The sequence below is a fragment of the Venturia canescens genome, chromosome 10, assembly GCF_019457755.1.
Source record: "Venturia canescens isolate UGA chromosome 10, ASM1945775v1, whole genome shotgun sequence".
NCBI lineage: Eukaryota > Metazoa > Arthropoda > Insecta > Hymenoptera > Ichneumonidae > Venturia > Venturia canescens.
Genome location: NC_057430.1, coordinates 16,314,006 through 16,336,541, shown reverse-complemented (window position 1 = coordinate 16,336,541; position 22,536 = coordinate 16,314,006). Strand labels below are relative to the sequence as shown.

At 42.7% G+C, this 22,536-nt stretch overlaps 2 protein-coding genes and 1 long non-coding RNA gene across 3 annotated transcripts; 2 read left to right on the top strand and 1 right to left on the bottom strand.

The window, feature by feature from the left end:
* Positions 1-180: 180 nt before the first annotated feature.
* On the top strand, positions 181-4,282 carry Vps53 (vacuolar protein sorting 53). The gene is made up of 10 exons (XM_043429750.1): positions 181-486; positions 807-1,207; positions 1,284-1,541; positions 1,760-2,198; positions 2,312-2,658; positions 2,805-2,960; positions 3,041-3,166; positions 3,356-3,583; positions 3,673-3,985; positions 4,073-4,282. The coding sequence occupies exons 1-10, from the start codon at positions 400-402 to the stop codon at positions 4,226-4,228; spliced, it is 2,511 nt and encodes an 836-aa protein (XP_043285685.1). The 5' UTR covers positions 181-399; the 3' UTR covers positions 4,229-4,282.
* Positions 4,283-4,528: 246 nt separating this feature from the next.
* RpL7A (ribosomal protein L7A) lies at positions 4,529-6,937 on the bottom strand. The gene is made up of 5 exons (XM_043429757.1): positions 6,787-6,937; positions 6,139-6,403; positions 5,471-5,691; positions 5,033-5,155; positions 4,529-4,787 (listed from the first exon to the last, which is right to left on the bottom strand). The coding sequence occupies exons 1-5, from the start codon at positions 6,799-6,801 to the stop codon at positions 4,605-4,607; spliced, it is 807 nt and encodes a 268-aa protein (XP_043285692.1). The 5' UTR covers positions 6,802-6,937; the 3' UTR covers positions 4,529-4,604.
* A 737-nt stretch (positions 6,938-7,674) lies between these two features.
* Positions 7,675-8,188, top strand: LOC122417137 (uncharacterized). The gene is made up of 3 exons (XR_006262234.1): positions 7,675-7,806; positions 7,965-8,006; positions 8,158-8,188. It is a non-coding gene; the product is annotated as an uncharacterized lncRNA (long non-coding RNA).
* Positions 8,189-22,536: the final 14,348 nt, after the last annotated feature.

Below are 22,536 nucleotides of genomic sequence, written 5' to 3'. Positions count from 1 at the left end.
AATATTTTTCATTTATTGACGTAGCAAAAATTACTAATTACCAGAACTTTCCATTATTTTACCAATGAATACCACTTGACCACCGAGTAAGATAATGGAGAAAAATCAGAAATTCGAAGTTAATCTACTTACTTTATCATTTTGCTGTCTAGCTCTTCATCTGCGGTTAGCAACCGTGGATGAGGAGGTTTGTCAAAGGTTGGAAGGGTTGGAAGCTCTTATTGTTATGTGACCACGAATGCCTGATGCCTGGAGGATAGGAAGAGTTGCATATTGCATATGTTGCCTGACAGAACGACAGAACGCATACAGTAGAATTGCTAGAAAAGTGACGTTCGGTCCATTATCATTTATTTTCAATAAATAAGTGTCACTTTATTATTGATTAAAAAAAAAACAATGGATACACACGAAGAAGATGACATTGAAGAATTACAATCTACTGTGTACACTTTTCCTTCGAATGTACAGTCTGTAATAGAACAGGTTAGGAACTAAAACTGTATAGAAATTATCTAAAATTTCAAATAACCCAAATTTTGAAAGAAATTAAAATGCACTTTCAGTCGTTTAGAAAATTCGATTAAGAATTTTCTTGAAGTCGATTAAGAAAAAGTTTATTGTAAATTCTAGAAGTGACTAAAAAATTGTGTCACCATGTAAAAACTATCCCGGTGCCTGGTTCTTGATTTTCATTATTTTCCTAAAACATTTACATATCTAAACGAGTTTTGATTATTTTAGTCTTTTTTGCTCTTTGCCGATTGTGCGTTTAAAATCAATGCATGGGATACAAAAAATTGCAGGTTTTGCCGAGCACAGATCCACTGGATCAGCCTAATTTCAATGTAGTAGATTACATAAATACACTCTTTCCAACGGAGCAATCTCTATCCAACATAGATGATGTAGTGAATGAGATGGAGCTTAAAATTTGTTCAATCGACAAAGAAGTAAGGTCCGTTGTTAGGGGACAGACTAACGTGGGTCAAGATGGAAGAGTCGCGTTGGACAATGCGCAAAAAGTTATAAGACAATTATTCATACACATCAAAGATATAAAGGACAAAGCTGAACAGTCGGAAGAGACAGTGAAAGAAATAACAAGGGATATCAAACAGCTTGATTTTGCTAAAAGAAATCTCACAGCTTCGATCACTGCTTTGAATAAACTACATGTTCTCGTCGGCGAAGTTGACAGTTTAAAGTTTGTACATTTAAACACCTGCTAATTATTGAGGGACAAATGAACAGAATTTCATTCATGCCATGAATTATTACAGAGTTCTAACACAGAAGAAACAATATGGCGAAATAGTTCTCAAACTGCAGGCCATTATGGAAGTAATGAGATTTTTCAACAGTTACATGGATATACCGCAGATAAAACAATTAGCCGACGAAGTACGTCAGATTGAAATAGAATTGGCACAACAAATTACCTCTGATTTTAAAGAGGCGTTCTCTGGTCAAAACCCAAAACATTTTGCACAGCTGACAGAAGGATGCTTGGTGCTCTCTGTTTTGGACTCTAAAGTCAAGTAAGTTAACAGTTAATTTAAAAAAAAATTGACCAATAAGAAATTATCATTTTTAAATAAACGAAAATTGGGAAAATGGAATGATAATCCATACGAAGCCCTCTTTACATTCCAAACTCTCACTTTTCAATATTTCAATGTTCACGTGCAGATGTCAGTTTTTAAGAGATTTTTTGTTCACTTCACTTTAAGAAACGAATAATTGTTATTGATAACAGGCGTGATTTGCTTGCATGGTTCGTCGGAATACAACTGCAAGAATACGCTCATTTGTTCGACGAGAATCAGGATTACGCGTGGTTGGATAAAATCGACCGTCGTTACACGTGGATCAAAAAACATTTGCTCGATTTCGAGGCGAAATTTGGCACGATATTCCCACCGGATTGGGAAATTTCAGAACGAATAGCTGTCCAATTTTGCAATGTAACCAGAGAAGACCTTGCCAAGTTGATGCATAAGAGACACGTCGAAATCGATGTGAAATTATTGCTCTACGCTATTCAGAGAACTACGGGATTTGAAAGTCTGTTGGCAAAACGATTCTCAGGTGTTACGCTCGAAGGCTCGGATACTACAATCAAAGTGCCCATTCCTAATGTTCAGGGAGAAAATCCTGTTTCTACTAATCCCTTCGAAGAAGGCGACGTCGAAAAGGTACTCGAGTTATTAAAATGAAAAATCAGAACAACACTGCTCTGCAATTATTTGATAAAATAAACCCTTCAATTGAGTAAAAAAATTGATCGAATTTTGTGATTAATTTTCAGGTTGAGACCGAGAAACCAGCGATATCACCGTTTGCAAATCTCATAGGAAAATGTTTCGAGCCATATTTACACATTTACATCGAGAGTTTAGATCGAAATCTCGCCGACTTGATGGAGAAGTTTGTAAGCGATTGTAAGAGTCAGCCACCAGGAGCGAAAGACTTCGATGGCGTGGAAGGCCCGAGCAGCGTTCTATCGTCGTGTGCCGATTTATTTGTATTTTATAAAAAGTGTATGCTTCAATGCACCCAACTTAGTACCGGTTCGATTATGCTGAATCTCGCAGAAACCTTTCAAAAATATCTCCGAGAGTACGCTTTAAAGTTGCTACAAAATAACTTACCGAAGTGAGTTAACAATTTTTCCTCGTTTTTCATCTCAATTTGTCTGTAATTATTTGTTTAATCATTTGAATGGGAATGTTTTTCGAAAATCTTTAAAATTCCCAAATTTTTTGCAACTCTGAATTGTAATCTGATTCTGGGGGATTTAGGATCGGAGGAAGTTCCGGAATTGGAACGAGTATGAGCAACATCACTCGCGATTTTCGGGATCTTTCGACTGCGGGTTTGATACAAAATTTTCAAAGTTTTTTGAAAGAAGGCGAAAGTACAAGATTCAGCAAAGAAGAGCAATCGCGAATATGCTGGTGAGAATTGAACTGCGAATACATTCGTAATAAAAGTTAACAAAATTGGCTCTTTTTTTCAAACAAAAACTCTTTTCTAGTATCTTAACAACAGCTGAATACTGTCTGGAAACGACACAGCAATTGGAGGAAAAATTACGAGAAAAAACAGATCAATGCTACTCCGAAAAAATCAATTTGTCCCAAGAGCAGGACATTTTTCATAGGTAAATTGCCACAATTAACTCCCCATCTTTGGTCAATATTTAATGATGGAAGAAAAATTAAAATAAAAAAACGTTTACTACCAAAAAACTGGGGCCAAATCTTTCAATAAGTAAAAAACGTGACAATCAGGGTCATAATAGAAAAAAAATGAAAAACCCTCGAAACTCAAGCATTTTTCTTACTTCCAGCGTTATTTCGAATTGCATACAATTACTGGTACAAGATCTTGAGGCACCTTGCGAAACGGCTTTAACTGCTATGACCAAAATACAATGGGCAGCGATCGAAGGTGTCGGCGATCAGAGCAGTTACGTGAGCACGATCGTTGCTCACCTTAGACAAACCATTCCGGCGATACGAGATCGATTATCGTCGTGTCGAAAATACTTTACCCAATTGTGTGTCAAGTTTGTAAGGTATGAAAAGATATGTTTTGAAATATTTTTTCCTGATCCAAAGGCAAGACGAATGCCAAGAGGCGATGATGAATTTAATTTTTTTACAGTTCTTTCATCCCAAAGTTGGTACAGCAACTATACAAATGTAAGCCTTTGAACGCGGTGGGAGCGGAGCAATTGTTGCTCGATGTACACATGCTGAAAACAGCGTTGCTCGATCTCCCTTCAACGGGTTGTCAAGTAGCGAGGAAAGCTCCGGCTACGTATACAAAAGTGGTAGTCAAAGGGATGGCAAAGGCGGAGATGATTCTTAAAATTGTTATGTCGACGACAGAGTGTCCTCGGGCATTTGCCGATCAGTGTAGAAAACTTTTACCAGATTTGCAGATACCAGAGTTTCAAAAGATCCTCGATATGAAGGTACGCAAGTGAAGAACTGACAATCGATTGGATTGCCTTCGGGTTATTGTAATTTCAAGTTTTCATAAGAATCATCGGTTCTTTTAGGGTCTGAGAAAAACCGAGCAACTCCAATTGGTCGAACAATTCCGACAAACCGGCACAAACGACGCAACGCGAGATCATTACGTTCCACGAGACAGTCCCGAACACGAAGCCGGAAAAATCAAGAGACTTGAAAAATTAATTAAAAAAAGAATGTAGAGAAAAAAACGAAATAATTATTGTAAATACAGTGGGAAAATTGTCATATTGCAATCATGTTGTTTCCCTGTTTGTCCATTCCCATTGTCAAAATTTTTGTGAACAATTTGGATAGTTTTGAATATTTAAACGGTTCTGATGCAGTTTGCCCATGGAAAAATTCAATTTAAAAGCTTCGAAAGTTAAAAACTTCGCAAAAAAATACAATAGAAATCACAATCACGGAACACGTATGTAGATCATTTGGCGTTTGAAGTAACAGAGAAATAGAAGATGGAAAAAAATCACATTGTCAAGTGATTAGATTTTTTTTGAGTTTTTATTGTTTGGCCAGTCACGTGAACAATTCCAAGATGTTAATGGATTTCGAATGCGTTCAACCCTGTTTTTGGGCGAGTTCCTTAGCCTTGGCTTTTTCCAATTTTGCAATCCTGGCGGCAGATTTGCTGCCGAGAAGACCACCGCCCCAGTGACGTCTGATCTCGTCGTGACGATCGTTGAAGTTCGTCTTAATTGCTTCGACGACCTTAGCGAAGTTCGCCCTGTCTCCTGAGTCAACCTGTAACGAGGTCAAATTTTTCTACATCAAAAACAGAATCCATAAAAGAATGAAAAAACAACGATTTTTTAGCATCATCAGTCGGTTTGTCTTATCACGGAATCTCATGGGATTGGCTCATGATTTTCATCATTTTGAAATAAATAAAGCGAAATTTTTTTTTATAAAAAAAAAAAAAAAAAGAAGATCAAGACTGGACATTTTAATGAAATTTTTAGTTTATCAGATATCAAAATAATGTTTACCTGTGTGAGAGCAATAGCTGTGCAAGTTTTACGTCTGACGAGACGTCCAAGACGCGCTTTGCCCTTGATGATGCAGTATGGGACACCCATTTTTCTGCAAAGCGCCGGAAGGAAGAGGACAACCTGTGAAATAAGCATGGAATCTTGTTATTACAATATCGAAGGAACATTATAATTATTTGAACGAAATAGAATCACTCAGAGTCAAGTTACATCCTCTGGATAGAAAAAAACTTGTTTTTTTCCTCCTCAGGTGAAGAAATTCTAACATCATTTTATATTTTTGCAATTAAAGATCGAAATTCGAGGTTCAATTACAATATTAATAGATCACCGTTTCGAATAGTTTCAACTTTTAATGTTTTGAATTAATTAATGGTTTTCGATCGGTCAATTTTTACATTTTAGGACAAACCATTGGGAAATCAATATATTTACCTCAATAGGATCAACGTCGTGGGCAATTACAACAAGTTGAGCTTTCTTTTGCTCTACAAGAGTTGTAACAGTGTTTGTGCCACTGCGTATCGTGTTGGGCCTCTTGGTGGGAGTGTCCTCTTTCTTTGCAGCCTTCTCTTCGGCTCTAGCCTTCAGCCTCTTCTTCTTGGCATCAGCTGACTCGGGACGATACTTCTCCAAAATTTTGAAGAGTTGAGTGGCTGTAAAATAAAAATTATCAATGATTCAAATTATCACAAGACTTGGAAGCAAACTTGCATCGATCTCTGAATTTCTTTGCCATTTAACTATATCAAAAATTCACATATTCCTATTTGTTCCAGTTTTTATTGGGCCAACGAAATAATCACAATATTTAAATGATTGGAGCAATCATTAGTTGTCAAAGAATGGCACGTTCTCTATACTATTTGACTGAACAATTGGAAAAATTGTTGAATAGTTAATCCAAATCTATTTTTCGTAATCACCCATTTGTATGAATTCGATTGACATTAAAAACGAATAGCCAAAATGCTATTCCCTAGTTTGGTAGAAAAAAATGATTTTTTTGATAATTGAATCAGTAAATGGATAAATTGTTATTAATCGAATGAAAAATTACTAGAGTGGTTAGCATTGGTAGAAGTGATGTGAAAAAATCTTACCGGTTTGTTTGTCAAGGGTCTGGGTGAACTGGTTGATTGGGGGTGGGACCTTGAGTCTTTTGGAGAGAACGGCTCGCTGTCTTTGGATGCGAATGTATTTGGGCCATTTGACGAATCTGCTCAGATCACGATCAGGTTGGATGTCTTGACCAATGCCAAAATTGCGGGTGCGCTTTTCGAAAAGCGGATTTGTTTGCTTCTTCGGCTCGACTTTCTTGACGGCCAAAGGAGCCGCAGCTACCTTCTTTCCTACCTTCTTCTTCGGCTGTTCTCCGAAAAAGATAAGAATAATAATGAAAAATACGATTGTCGAACAGCATTGAAAGACAGTGCTCAATATTTTACACTAATTTCTCAATTTTCGTTCTAAAACACTTTTATCAACATTTTTTCACGAAGACAACAAAGCAAATCGTCGAAAATTCGAGAATTCAGGAAAGCCGTCAAATATTATCCAACAATTCTACTGGGTTTGATAGAGAGAAAAAAATTGAGAATTCACGTTTTTCATCAAAAACGTGTCTGTTGATAGCGAAGTGCGGGCCTTCTGACGGCCGAAAGTTCCGCATTATCGAGCAATGATATTAAATAAAAATATTGAAAAAACGTGAAAAATATATATTGAGGATTAAAATTGAGGAAACGTACCTTCTTCTGGACCATTTTAACGGTCAAGGATCCGCAGGATTCCTCAACACAAAGTAGAAGTAAAAAGTATAAACTACGCGAACGTAAACGCGAAGTATGGAGGCTAAGTGCGTAAAGGGAGGTTAGGAAGCAGCGCCACCATCACGTTGGCGGCGCGCGCTGGCAGAGCGAGACGGGGGGGGGGGGGGGGGTGAACAACTCACATGCGTATGATGGCGGTTCGAAGCGCGCTAAATTTTGAACCGGTTTATTCAATAAATGAGAATACGAGATGAATAACATTTGTTTATAACAAACAATTAAAATAAAACAATTAATAAACAAAAAGTTGGAAAAATCATCGATTTTTTGCCCATTAATTCATCACGTTCAATCTTTTTTTTCTGTCACGGTAAAATAGTTTTTTTAAATATAATTTTTTATATTTTCTTCAAATAATGCTCCCAAAAAGTAGATGTGCCCAAATTTCTCACAAAAATTATCATTTTCAATGGTTTTAATATCCGGCAATTACTACGTCGCTTGAACAGTTGTGTCCATAATTTCTGTATCCCAATCGATCAAGCGTAAAAAAATCGTGATTGATTGAGATTCCTATCGATGAGCATCCACGATCATTTATGTTTCTACTTCGAAAGCGCTAAATTATCGATTGTTCGATGAGATTGCAGATGTTTCGTGGACGTTAGTTCCTAATTATTCGTTTGTATAGCAATAAAAATAAAAAAAAAAAAAAATGATTTGAACATTGGTTCGTCAAAATTAGTCATTCAGACGAAAAATCAATCAAGCTGATTCTTTTCAATTACTTTCTCATTGAAAATGTCGTCAGTCTTCCGTTCAACGCAGAACTTGCCAGACACGTTTTTTTCCATCACGTTTGCTAACGACGATTCGAACTCAACGGCACTCAACGACACAAAGATTTTTGAATTTTTTAATTTTAATCTCATTAGTGACTCAGTGACAATGATTGACAAAATCTGCTTGATCCTGCTCCTGAGCTGCCTCATCACGCAAGTAAGTTTTTCTAGTTTTTTTTCCAGTAGAAGGAGAAAGAACAACATTTTTTTAAATTTAGTCATGAAAACAGTAAAAGAAGTGCAAATAACACGATTTTTTGGAATTTTTACTCATAAAAACAGCTAAAAAAGGGAATAACACGATTTTTTTTGCAGGAAACGATGGCTCACTATCCCATAGGTTCAGCAAACGACCTGGTAACTAAATTAGGTTAAAGAAAGCGATAAATTTATGTCTAAATGAGTGATGATGAATTTTTTTTTGTAAAAAACGTTGATTTTTTACCTCGTGTGAGGTATCGAACGAAAATACGATCGAAATTGAAATGTTTTTGTCCCAATTGGGCAGGTCGTTAATGGTAAAGTAGATGTGGCCCGTGGAATAATTGGAATGGTGAGTATTTAAAAACATTATTCGTACAAAGAAGAACCCAAAAGTACGATCACAATCGAGACGATGTTTTTTTAACTTCCAGTTCAAGGGGCGTTCCACCGACAGGAAAACGTCAGGTCGAAAGGTGAACCGATGATATCCTGAGTAAAAAGAAGACACGGATCGATCGAAGAACAACGAACGAGTCTCGTTACTGTAAAATATGAAAAAAGACATCAGATTTTAAGCTTAAGGATCGAAAACGATCGTTCATGATTTTCAAATGCATTCTTTAAAGTTAATAAAAAAAATAATAACAAAACACGTTTGCACATTTACCTTGGAAACTCCAAAGTTTAAATTAGAATGAAATATAAATGAAAAATCGAAAAAAAAATCTCGAATGAAGTCGAAAGAATGAAAAAGTTCGAATAAATTCAATGAAATAAAATCCAAGTTAAATTTTTATTGAAATTAAGTAAATTATTTAACATTGAAATGAATTGCGCGAAAAAACAGTTCGGTCCACGTCGATCGAGTGCGTTTTAAAGATACTTTCGAGCAACAATTTGACCGCGAGTTTGAAAAATATCGCAAACTTCCACGCGACAGAGTGCAAACGTTCAAAAAAGCCTGAAATAGCTCGTTGAAAAAAGTTTGGATCGATTAATCAATTGCCTGCTATTCCTACAACGAGGAGCCAGGCAGCTGATTAAGAATGTAAAGTGCATTATTCGAAGGCGATCTGAGCAGCTCCTGCGGAACGAGATGGATGGGAATTACTAAAGCGTCGAGGTATTTGAAAATGCTCGAAGGACTCTCATTCCACAATCGAATTTGTCGGGCATATACGCGCAGAGGTCGAGGTAAAGTGGACGTTTGTTTGCTCACACGGCGACTGTAACGTTTGAGCAGAGTTCGAGCACTCGGTTGCACGAAGTCGGTGTACAGAGGGAATGATTTACCAACTGGACGATTGGAAGTGACTGAGTTTACGTTTGAGAGGCGAACGCGTCGGGACGTTGAAGCGTATGAAGTAGTCGAACGAAGGTACGCTGGAGCAGCCGGCTTTCGGTGTGTATTGAAAATTCTCACATGCGGATTACTTTTTCAGGGAGGGTAAGACTTTTGTTTGAGAGGGTGGAGGAAGTCTCCCGGGTTTGAATCTACACACGCGCCGAATCAATCGACAAATTTATGCACAAAGTCTCCGATCCTGTTAAGCCTCGCATGCGAGTGTAAATCCCTCCTCGTTTTCCTGCTTATTTTCATTGCTGGCACACGAGCGGAGCACGACACGGATGAAAAAATACCTCGGTCGCGCGCGAGGAACGAAAGAGCTGCTAGAACGACGAGAAGCTGCTGTAGAAACCGTGATTATTACGAATGCGCAAAAAATAAGCCTCCTCTCGCACCGCGAGTCTCCGAGGAACGGATGAAAGTAGAGGAGCACACGTTGCCTCGTTAATGGCACCCCGCGCGGCTTTAAAAAATCATATTTCCATCATTGTTGCTCGGCCTTTACGAGGCCGACGAGTGCCCGGCGTTTCCACCAGGTGCTCAAACCCCCTCCACGCACACTTCTTTACTTTTTAAGTATAAAAAAGTAAGAAACGAAAGGGAAATAAACGGGAGGAAAAATAATGGGGAAAAGTAAGGAAATTGCGGAGTGTCTCCGAAGAATACGAAATTCCTGTTTAGCCGAGTCAGCCAAGGAAATTTCACTTTTTCTCCCCTCGTTCTCGAGATTCGACCAACGTTTTTGCCCGTTTTAGTGAAAATCATGAAAGCCGACATCTCCGAAGATACGAATCCCAAAGAATAACAAAAACGACTGAATTTCGTGAAGGACGATCGAGCACCGGAGAATTTCACGAGCTTTTTTCCCCAAGCAAACGCAACGCGGATACGTATCGTTTTTGTTTTTATACGGACTCAACCTCCCGCTCGAGAGTCGGCCTCTGAAAGACGAGAAAAGTGCGCCGTTCTCGCGCCCGAGCCGGACCGCTCGTGTGCGCACGTGGATGAGGTGAGATCGTTAGCGCCGAGAGTGCGACTCTCCGAGCATTGTGCCTTTTTTGAGAGGTGGCACGTGAGTGTTGGTTTATTGTTACCCGCTGCCGGTGGGCACTGCCTCTGAGTCCCTTACATATTTAAGTCGGAGCCATTAGAAAACTCGGCGTTTGTTCTTCGCCCACTGCACATGGGTTGTTTCATGCTCAATTAACGAGGAAAAAGTAACGAAACTTTGAAATTATAGTTTGAACGAAAATTGGGAGAGTTTTAATCGCTGCGGCGAGTTGAAACATTTGTTTTCTTTGATTCTTCCGTATGTCGCGGTGATTTCGGCAAGAATCGCACGAAATCATTGCAACGATGCGTTCCGATGACGATGACGTTGCAGCCTCCGTTTCGAGATTCGTTTACGCGTGAAAAAGCTCAGAATTGCTAGGTTCAGAATCGATTCTTCCCCTCCTGCTTCGTCCTCCCTGCCCCGAACATTTTGCTAACCAGCAACCAGCAGCTCGTTAAACTTTTTGTCACGGTCGTTTCGCTTTCTTTCGAGGCTCTTCGGAAGACGAGGCCCCGAGAAAACTGCTCCCCGGGGAACTCCCGTCGAGAACGGAGCAAACCAAGAAAATACGCGGAGGCGCGATTGCGTCAGGCGTAAAAAGGGTTGAAGCCGCGAACGAGTTTACCGAAAGTATATAAAATCCGCGAGAATGAAGCCGTAGCACCGGCGACACCCTTCTTATTATTCGCTAGAGATTATCTGACCCTCTTTCGACTTAACAGCGCCAATGAAAATTCCTTTTATTCGCAATCCTTTAATACGAGGTGGCACGGATAAATAAACGAGAAATTCTCCAGTGAAGTATGAATATCGAGCGGAAACTCCGCCTTCCACTCAAACATTCGTGCAAAGTTGAATCCCAAGATTTTTTCATCATTAAAAAAGTAATGAGCAATCTAAAAACTCGCAGAACATTCTTGAGCGTATAGGAAACTCTGTTGCAGGAGTCGGCATTTTGTTGCTCGGACAAAAAAAGTTCGTCGATAAAGCAACTAAGTATTTTGATGCTTAAGCCCTTAAGGAGGAGCCCTGCTTTAGAAAGTCAACAAAATCGATTGTTTTCACGAATGTGCTTAGGATAGACGGAAATAACTCAGCATAGCCAACTGTTTGGTACAGTTTCAAGTACTTCAAAAGTACAAAAACATTTTTTTAATGTGGGAAATACTAATTTGTACATGGTTTATGCGCGAAGTCTGATTTTCGAAGTTTATCAGCTGCGTACAATGTGGAGATCGTTATTATTGTTTGCAACAAAAATTCCAATTTTTTTTCCATTTTTACATATTTTCCTTCCATACGAACCTATAAAAACCCGAAGAAATTTGCGAAACTCTATATTTACAGCAAGTTGAAGTGATAATCTTCTTCCTTGGAAGCGTTTTTTTCTCAAACTCGTTAATTCTTTCTCACATTGCATTTCTCACGTTAAAACAATGTTTTTGTACTCTTGAAATAATGTCCTTTGAACTCTACCGAAAAGTTCGCTGTGCTGAGTTATTTCCGTCTATCCAAAAACGTTTCCGAAAACATTTGATTTTTTTGACCTTTTAAAGCAGAAGCCCCAGGACGATCGTTTATCAGTGTAAATATTTTGGAGTGGGAAGTTAAAATTTTGAGTACTCGAGCCGAAAAAAAAGTGAGTCGAGATAAAGCTCTCCGGAGCGTCTCCGGAGTTGGGTAGTGAAAAACGGAGTTTAAAAGTGGTGCAAAGATGTTTGAACTCGGCGCATAAAAGCCTGCGCGACACTGTTACAGTTGAGCCGAGAGTTAATTGCGTACGAGGGCCGTTGAGAATCGAAAACGTGGAAAAACTTAAGGGGGTTGTTCCACGATTTTTCTTTGAGCTTGTGAAAAAGTTTGGGCGCGAAGGAGGAGTTTCGTGCGTCGAAGGCTGCACCGTTTCTTCCCCTTCTTCTTGTGTCTTGGGAGAAAAGGTGGTGTAACGAGAACAGCATCACGAAATTCGCAGGGGGCGCGAAGGGGTGAGTCGGGAGGGCGAGGGAACTGGGAGTCTCGGCAGTGGCCCGCTGGGCCCAATCGTCCGAAATTAATGTCCCACCATTATTAGCAGAAGTTGGTCGGACACGGTTCGAGAGAAGAAAGGGAGGCAGAGCGAGCCGAAGAGAGCGTCCGGAAACTTGTGAAAAGCTTCCCGTCGAGAAACACGAGTCAAGAAGCACAAAACTACTTAATTCTCTATGTGTTAGGACATTAAACTTATATTTATATCTGCACAAAGAATAACTGGGAGTGAGAGATGAAGTTATAACTTTTGGATCGCTCGTACGACTCTGGCAACAATGCTGCGAGGGAAAAAGCTCAGTTCTTTTGGCCTCTTCTCATTTTCTTATTTATATGTGCAGCCCTGGCGAGCTTCATGTTTCTTCGTTAGATTGACGTCTCCGAGGCTTCCTTTCAACGCGGGCATTTTTTTTCTGCAGGACTCGAGGATTAAATTAGTATCGTGTTTCCGTGTACGAGTGTAGCCGGAACAAAAGTGCTGATTCGGTGTGAAAAAGTGTGACGTGCCAACGCGTCGGGGAAAAGTTGGATGTGCCTGCGACTCGTCTCTCGTAGTTTTGGCTCGAAAGGGAGACGAGCGCCTGGCAATAAAACGCTCATTTTCTTAGCACCTCGCTCCAGCCGCGAATAGCGAAGGAATCGCAACGCTATTTTTTCGGGAAATACTGCTGCTGGGAATTAAAGAGTTTGGAGATACGTCGTTACCGTAAATTCTTGATCCGAATCGGGGCGTAAAAGTAAAAGTCTCATCGAGAATAGAACGAGAGAAAATGAGAGAGGTTCGGGGAAACAGTGCGGTTAACATTAGCAGTTACAAAGCTCACTTCCTTTTACGTTAACGATTCTGTAACGGGATTTTGGGCTACCTCGCGAGAGATTCTCCTCCCTCCTCGTGGCAAAATATCTCGCGATAAAGTCCCTCTCGCCGATGGGAGCCATAAGAGAACCAGCGTCGGGAGAGGGCTCGCCGAGGAAGTTAAAACTTGCCTGAAGGGGTTCGCTCTCTTTATACATGCGCGTATAAATATACATGGAAAACTGCGCTCCGGTTCCCTGGCGTCGAATTCTGCGACGGAGTTCGCCGTCTCAGTGTTCTCGCGCGCGGCTCCTATCGGATAAAAATAAAATGAAATTTCCCTCTCAACTTTTATTTCTACTCGAGTTTATCCAGCATCGGTAAAATCAGTGGCGAATAACATCTCGTCGAACGTCGAGTATATTACAACGATAAATATCGATGTTATTTCCAAATTTCCGACAAAGTCTCACCAACTATTCAAAGCTTCATCCTTAAAGCTCCGTTTCAATAATTTAACATGTAAAAGCCCCGTTTTTTAAGCAGCCCGAAGAAGCCATGCAGAAATTAACGTGCGCTCAAAAAAGTGAGCTCGGAAGCACGGAAATTTCACGAGCTCGCAACGAGGCTAGCCGCTCGGAGTCCAAGAACCGTTGGAACACACGCTCCGGTGCAAACGTCGAATGAAAATGAAACTTACGTAATAATTAAGGGGTCTCGCACATCCGCGTAATAATAAGCCCCTGCGCTCCGGCAGCCGTTCCCGCGGTAGAGGCAATCGCGAAGGATCGCGTTCCGCAATTCCACAAATGGGGCGATTCGAGCCTTCGAACAAAAGATGTAATAATTCTGCAACCCCTTCGACTCGCTCGCAATTCTCTCTCGTGTAACATCCCGAATCTGTGAGACTCTCTCCCTCGCTCACTCTCTGTTCTCGGGGTGGCCAGTGTCGGTATAGAGCCCTTACACATGGCAAGCCCCCTTTGTTGTCAAGACAAACAAGAATCGTTTGCTCGCGCTTGCCATTGCGCCATTGCCAAGCTCCGCGCGATGGGGTGGAATTTTAATTACGCGAATATCAAGGCACCACTGAATCGCATTACCTTATATTCGCCAGAGAAACTGAGGCTCGGGGGGTTTAAGGGGGAGGGGGGGCAGGAATACTGCGGAATTCATAATCTTTCACTACAGTGTATTTTCAACGCTGATCCACGTATATTATTTGTAGTAATTATTCCTCCTTATTTTCACTACGAATTTTTATTCCTCCAGTATATTTACTTTTCAGTGAAAAACAAACGATCCCCTCCCCAGGCTCCTAGTAACTTTTGTTTGTGCACTGAGACACGATCTCGGAATGAAGAATTTAGGAGGCTAGCGATACGTTTTTCCAGCTCGCATACGCTGCGGCGCTCGCGTTCCTCATTTCGACGGGATCAAACTCAAACTTTCGTTGAGCATACCTAAACGGAAAGAAAAATTCTTCGTGGAGCCCTTCGAGCAGCACCTTCGAAGGATCCCTTCCCTGATTCGTTCCCCCTCCAATAGCCTCTGAGACTCCGGACGACAATGAAACATCGAGGCGCAGATTCGAAATGTTATGATTGCTTGGAACATGGCTCGACACAGTGATAACACGGTATCGATGGAAATTCGAGGAGCAGGAAGCAAAAACCTTATGCAAAATTCACAAAGCTCCTTTTCTCTTGCTTCCCCTCGGCCACCTCGCCTCTCGCTCTTTCCCTGGCTCGAGCGCGGGTGGTTGAAATTCCTCGCGTCTCAACGCCCTCCTCAAATATGCACCTCGCGGTTTCCAACTCTCTCGTTTATTCATAGAGCTTACCCATAACGTCCGCAAAGTATATCCAACTCGAGCCGCAGAATCGCGGTCGTGTACTTTCACGAGCATAGACGTCCCACATTCGTCGGCGCTGCGCTCATACGGAAGTATCGCCGTATATTTATAGTTTATTGCCTCCGCAGGATGAGAGCGAAGGTCCAAAACGCTTCGCGAGGGCAGGGGAGCGGAGCGCTCCCCGGAAGCTACAAGCGTTTCTATCCCCGTGTGAAAAGATTCGTCGACGTCAAAAAGAAACCGCGAAACTCTCGTTCCGCCGGCCGGGGGAGCGGGGGGCCGAAAGAAAAGGAATGAAGATCGAGTAACCTGGCCGCGATTTCTTTGCTCAGCAGATCTTTTTATCTCTCGCATATGCCGGCCGGACCTTCCAAACGCTCGAACGATATACGAGTTTTTTGGCTGACGTTCGTACGAATGTTAGAATCGTTCGGATGTTTTATGAACCTGGGGATCGACGAGGAAGCCACGGAAGACCGGGGCGTGTCGCTCGTCAGAGCTTGCGGAATGAATTTTCCCCAGTTTCTTCGACCCCCGCGGACAGGTTTTTCAAAAATGTTCGACGGGAAGGAGATGATTCTGGTGAACGTTACGAGCTCTCCGGGGACCATTTTTTCGGGTTTAAATAAAGCGGGGAAGATTGGACCCCATGAAAGGCGCGGGTACAAACTCTTCAATGTCGAAAAATAATGCTGCGCGCAACGCCGCAGTGGAAATAAAACTGGGTAATTGTCGCGAGGTCCGAGAAGATAGTGGTTCAGGGAGAGGGGCTGAGAGCGAATGCCGAGAGGAGGGTTTTCAAACGGAGAAAAAATGAGGAAGAAACGAGAGTGTGGCTGAACGTCCGTTTGAAAAAAAGGCGCTCTCGCACGGCCAATTTTGCTTGATAGTGCGGCCCGCGGCCCCGCGGGGAGCCAGCGAGCCCCGGAGACAATGCCCGTGGATTCAATAAAACCGCAACAATAAGGGAGAAAATGGTTTTCTCTTGGCCCCGCGTTGCTTCGGTGAGTGAGAAAGCGCTCGACGACACGCCGTGTGCGTGCACCGCGGGAAAGAAGCGGAGCCACGTTTCGGCTTGTTCGTACACCCGGCTCGCGAACGCGAGAGTGAAAAGCTCCGGTTTGGGGCTAATTTGAATGAAGAGACGACAGACAATGCCCGCGGATCGCTCGGGGGAGGCCGAGCCCCGCGAGCATGCGACGGAGACACTAACTCCGCGGGCGGTACGAAACGCGATGAAAACAACCGCGGAATCAAATTAGGAACGCCTAGGGAAAGAGAAAAACAGAGTGAGAACGAACCACCCACGGAAATGCGGAGAGTTTGTAATTATATTTACAAGTGGCAGTTCTCCGAAAACAAAAGCTCCACCCGAGACAGAGAGAGAAGCAGCCACGCACCGAGCGAACCAAGATTGCTCAATTCATTCACCGACTTATCGCGTATATACCCGCCCTGCCAAATCTCTTGTCAAATTGTTTTCACCAAATTGTTCGCCTCTTCAAAGCGAACCTCCCCTCGAACGTCCTCCGTGTCCTGTGCACAATGGATCCATTCTTCGTCTTCTCTTTATTCCCTCTCGATCGCGGGAGCACGCTCTTTTCGACTGAAAACTGGCCAAAAAACAAAACAAATGTTTCAGAATCTCCTTTGAATCGAAAATCACGAATTTTACTTGAGCTCGAGCCCAAATTTATCCCCGAATAGTACAAATATAAATCGTCAGAATTCCTCAGCCGATCGAATACTCGTTTTTCCCCAGGTGGAAACGAGCTCGCGATAAAAACTTTGTTCCAGCTCGTGCGAGCGAATGAAAGATGCTGGCAAACGGAATAAGAATGTGCAGCCTTAATAAATTGTCAACGAGATCGAAACGGTGCGGAGTGTTCCGGGGCGGGGGTGAGCTTCGAAGTGAGACTTTTTAAGGATACAACGGGCCTTTCATGAGAGGCTTCTCCCTCATTCACTCTCCCGAGAGGGTGAAACCTTTGAAGGTACTCGAGGCAAGAGTTAAGAGCGTCGGGCGAGCAGCCAGCGCCGAGGAAATATCGCCGGATAAAAAGTCCAAATGACTCGAGTATTGAGGAAAATAAACGAAAAAGGAAATCGAGTCGGTCCAGCATCGCAGGAAGGCAGTGAAAAGCGAATTCCTCTCGACGTGTATTGTACACGCGATATGGAAAGTAAAAGATGACGAGATTTTTGCACTCGAAGCTCCAAAGGCGCGCGGACGCCGCGACACAGAAAAGAGGAGCGACCCTTCCGGTGAGCCGGACAAAGCGAAATGAAAAGATAGTTGGCATGCTTCGACTACCTTCGAAATATACATACGTCCATTGGCCAAGCGTCAGTGCGAACCTGGGCATACCTGAAGCATGTGACGTGGCATTGAGCGAGAGCTTTTCCATGCGGATCGAAAGTCCTTGACGCGAAAAATCCGTTTTCGTTGTCCGATCGCTGAAAAAGCTTTGAGATAACGGTGACGAATCTTCTGGACAGGAAAGAGCACCGTTTCGTCTCCATTTTTAAAACGATCACCGGAAAAATGCTGCCCGGCAAAAACCCCTCGCTTCGACGTCGAACGACCCGTACACAAAAACAAAGTCAACTTCGGAGACTCTCGAGTCTGCACCTCTCGACAGCCTGCTCGAGTACGAGGAAGAAAATATCGCGAGTTGCTTGTGAGGGACGAACAAAAATGGGGAAAAAATGAAAAATTGATGTGAAGAACGAGCTCGCGCGACTGGAAAGAAAGAATATTGAATACTTCGCGAGCTACAAACGCTCCGAAAGGACCGCTCGTGACCAGGGGACTCTCTCTCGAATCGAGGGCTCTTTCGGCGAGGGCAATTATTTTACAGGACGTCCAGTCCAGTTTCATGGAAACTTTCAGATCCGACGGCGAGCTTCGAATCGAGATTTGCGGTTGACGATTCGTCGATCGTGCCAATTTCGTTACCTCGGAATAAAAATCGTGAAATTTCATTGCTCTCGGAATAAAAATCCTGGAAGCAGTTGAAGAAATGAAAGCAACGCTTTAAGGAGTTCAGGACTCGGGGAGAAAAGAAACAAAAGTGCGGATGAAGCAGCACGAGAATTCGGGTATTCAAAAAACGTCGCCGGATGAGTTCATCAACGGAGAATGCGAAGTCTGACGACGAGACTCGTGGATCCGTTGGGTGCAGCGATTTTTCCATTTTTCTTTGAAGCTAACGAGTCCATTGACGATCCTTAAATTTTCCTAGCATCGATGCGAATTCCTGGGAGCAAGATAAATTCCGAAGATTGAGAGAATGAACGTGCACAGCCTGGTTGGGCTCGGGCGAAGTGTTTTCGCAACAATGTCGTCGCAAGGAGCTCGATGATGCGGGGGGCGCAGCGGGAGATCGTTAACGAAAGGGTTGCCAGAGATGAGAGTCGAGAACGCGAAGCCGCTCCGAAGGAGTGTGAAAAGAGAAGAAAAGTTCCGAGAAAAGCAGCTCGGAAGTGGAAGAATCGTGATAACGTAAGAATTACAGTATCCGAGGAAGGCGAAGCGGGAGAAAAAACAAAATAAACCGGCGAAAAAAACACAATAAAATCGAGGAGCAGCTGAGGGTGCGTGGTTGATGGTCTGCGAGCGAAAGGAGGCGAGCGTCGGGGCAGAACGAGGGTTTCTGCACTCGAGAGCTTCATTGGCTTCTTGAGAAAAGTCTGCGGCTCACCTTGAGCAAGAATGGAAAAATATAATATCGCGACGTTTTAATAAAGTGAGTTAGGCAATCAAGCCGGGCGTTAAAAAGCTTTGTTGTTTTAACGAGCGTTTTACGCGCGTTTAAATCACACTTCTCACACTTTTTTCCCCCCGCCCCAGCCTGCTCTCGGCCCCAGCTCTCGGCTCTCACTCCACTGCGTTTCTTCTCGCATCGCCTCTCCAGCTGGCCCCGCGCAGTGGCCGGAGGGAAGTCGCCAAGTGAGCTCTGCTCAAAAAAGTATACAGACGAGCCGCGCCACACGGGGCTCGCTACGAAAAACTAAAGAAAGTAACAAAAAATAACGTTATTATCGAAAGAAAATAAAGGAACGAGGCCCCTGGAAGAACGAGGTGTGCGTAATGCTCGCACCCCCTCCCTCCTCATGTGACATACACAGAGCGTGCGATAGTCACCCAAAACTCACCCTCGAATAGAAATATTTTCATAAGAGTTATATGGAAATGAAAAAAATGTGGAAACTTTGCTCGCTCGCTTGGTCTCCCGACTCCCTCGTGCGCGATCCCCGTACAGGCGATTCCTACGATCGCTGTACCAAAGTGGAGAAACGAATGCACAGAAAAACCGGAAGTTTCAGGGCTCGACGATCGAATTACCGTTTTCAACTCGAGCAGAGTTTTGAGCGATGCTCGGTCGAATTGGAGCGGAAAATTAGGTAATTTTTCGTCGAAAGTCAACTGCGGCCTCGTCGGAAGATCTTTGTCCAGGTGAGCTCCGGGGAAATTTGGAAAACCGAGAAAAATGGATGAAAACAGTGACTCTCGGTTATTAGACGAGTGAGTCTGGAAGGCCTCGTGGACGAATGTGAATAATATGAATTCGTATAACCGAGCGGTGTGTGTCTCGACCCGTTCCAAACAAATCCCTTCTCGCAACGCTTCCACCCTCTCGCATCTCGCTCTTGCGAGCTCCTCGCTCATCCGGCGCACACAGGCCCGATGTTTTTTACCGTTTTTCTCATTTTTTCTTCCCCCCGGCCCTCGCGAAATTTTTTATTTTAGACGGGTGCAGGGGACACGCATCAGGCGACCGGATATTATTTCAGTCCGCGCATATTTCCGTGAACGAATTTAACGAAAACAATTTTTACTTTTTTAATTAATCGCCCCGCGCGTACGCGAATTCTGCTGTCCCCGGCGAGCCCCTCGCCCCCGCGTTCGCGTTTCATGCAACAAAAAAGGGTTGAAACATTTTTGTCAACAGGAAGAATATTTTTATGATGCTTTTAATAAAACAATATCGATCATCAGGCTCGATAATTTTCCCTCTTCTCGAGCACGATGACGCCGTTTAGCGATGCATTTTCTCTCGATATTTTGTGACTGACGGTGTCGCACGAAGCTTCGTCGCGTTGGTAAGGAAAATTGTGCGTTACTTGTCATTCAATAAAGCAACTGCTCTCTTCATGATCAAAGAAACGATTTAAATTTATTCTCCCAATTATTCAAATTTTGTGTAACTCATTTGTTGAGATTGATCAATATTTAATGCAATGATAACGGTTAAAAGACTTTCGTAGGAAAATCGTCAAGCAAAATGTGACAACAGCCATTTTCTATTTATATGCGTATGCATATTTGTATTTTAAACCAGCTGCCTCGTGGTGTTGTCAAACCTTACATTTTCTTTCTCCATCCCCAAGTGACTTTCACCGGTACCAAGGCTTTCTCTCGAGACATCATTGATATCTAAAAACATATTTTCTCATTCTCGTTTTTGGCTCTAAGTTGGGAGGATTCTATTTCATTAGGGGGGTTCGATCACGAAACCAAAATAATCGTAATGTGATGAAATTTGGTGACAAGATTCTTTGGCATCAAGTATACAAATAAAATTTTTTTCAAAATTTTTTACCACATGGTTATCGAATAATTGAGCGTTAAATCGAAGTTCTTATGCACGAGATGTATATTCGTAAACTCTATGCTTGTACACGTGAACTTTAGTGTTCAACTACTCGAGAGCTGTGCAGTAGAAAAATCTAAAAAAAATTATATTGTCATAAATATTTTGAAAGAATACATTTACCAAATTTTATTAAATTCTTATTATTTTGAAATTTTTAATGTTTTTAACATGGTTTAGCATGGCAACGTTATATCGTCGCGATCCAACCTCCTTAAATCGAAATCGTCGAACAGGAAGTGTGTCTGTCATAAGAGCCTGTGTACAACCCTTCAAAAGGTGTGATTTTCGTTAATTGTTTTCTCGACAACTAGACGGTAAATCCAATAACAATTCCGAGAACAGATGCACGGTGTATATTTCCAGCATATTTCCAAATTTCACCTCTTAAATTTGGAATCTTCGATTTCCATTTCGCGTGAACTTCCTTAACGCACTACCCGAGCATGTACGTGCTTTTTTTTCTAACGGAGCTTAAAATTTTTCTATCGTCCACTCATCAGAGTTCCACGAATAAAAAGCCCGAAAAACCGAAAAATTCAATTCCATCGTCACACCAGTTTTTTTAGCAATGAGCGAACGCCGCGGAGAAAGTGCAACAAAATGCGAGATCGAAATGTGCATGCACAGCAACGAAGCTCATGTGCACGAGCGTAATTGCTCGGCGATTATTAAGGGGTGGACAAGGGGTGGTTTTACCGGAGAAGCAGAGGGATGGCTATTTGAAGGCAGTTAGGGAAGCACACATCTCCCGAAGGCCCAAGCTGTTATAGGTGCGCCATGGAGGTAATCACACTCATAAATAAAATTTATCGAGCCCCTTCCACCTTTTTACTTGGCATCCCAGCCCCTCGACGTTCTCTTTCTCTCTCTCACCCGGCGCTGCTCTAATTGCCAATGATTACCGCGAGCCGCCTGGGAAAAATTGCCAATTTGCATCGAACGCTCGCCGTTCGTCATACATTCGAGCGACAAGCTTTTGCTGCATGAGTGAGAAAGAGAGAGAGAGAGAGAGAGAGGGGAAAATGGCGCTGACTAACCGGTCGCTTTGCACCACGCACTCTCGTTCATCGAACCTCGATTTATCGCTCGATTAATAATCCATGAAATCGCGTGGTTCGATTAAACGTTGTTAATCATTCAAACCTCTCGATTTTTCTACGTCATTCCGAACGATTACCGCGGCCATTAAAAAATTCGGATCGCCCCGCACCAGCCAGACGAATCCAGATAGATCGCGCTGCTCCACTCGCTACTCCCGAACTGATGGATTCAGTAGATAAGGTCAATCGTCCAGTCGGACATTCGATATTCTGCTGCATCAATTGTTACTCCGAGACAGCGATTTTTGTACATCGCCCTCTCGCTTTTTTATCGCTCTTTTTCCATGTTTTTTTTTTCACAGATTCGTTTTTCCTGCACGAACTTGGACGGTTTTGTGACACACGAGCCATCGAACGGCTCGTTTTCGAGCAAACTTCCAATGACGGTACCAACGAGAAGTTTTCGAATGACCGGCGATAAAGAAAAGCCACCTCGAGCTCGCGCTTCGTTAGCGAGGTTCTTGTAATCGAAGATTTCGATATTAGCACTTTTGGGGGGCGCCTGGAACGGGATTTCCTGAAGTAGCTTATTCGAGGGAGTTGGAACTTTTGGGCGAGAACCGAGGAAATTTTAGTCACGGAGAACCTTCGTCTCGGGAGTTGCGGACTCGTGAAGTCGAATTTGAAAATGGAAGTTGGACCGTCTTCCTCTCTCTCTTTTTCAATTTATTTCTCGCACCCGGGGAAGCTTCGTTGGCAATAAATTTGCAATGTTCGGTCAAATTTCGAGTCAATTCGTGCGGATTGTAGATTGCTCGTGAGATTTTTGGCTCGAAGGAATAGAATTCCGGGGCTTCTGCTGGTTGTGCATCAGCGTTAAGGAGAGAGCGAGTTTCGGCGCGGGC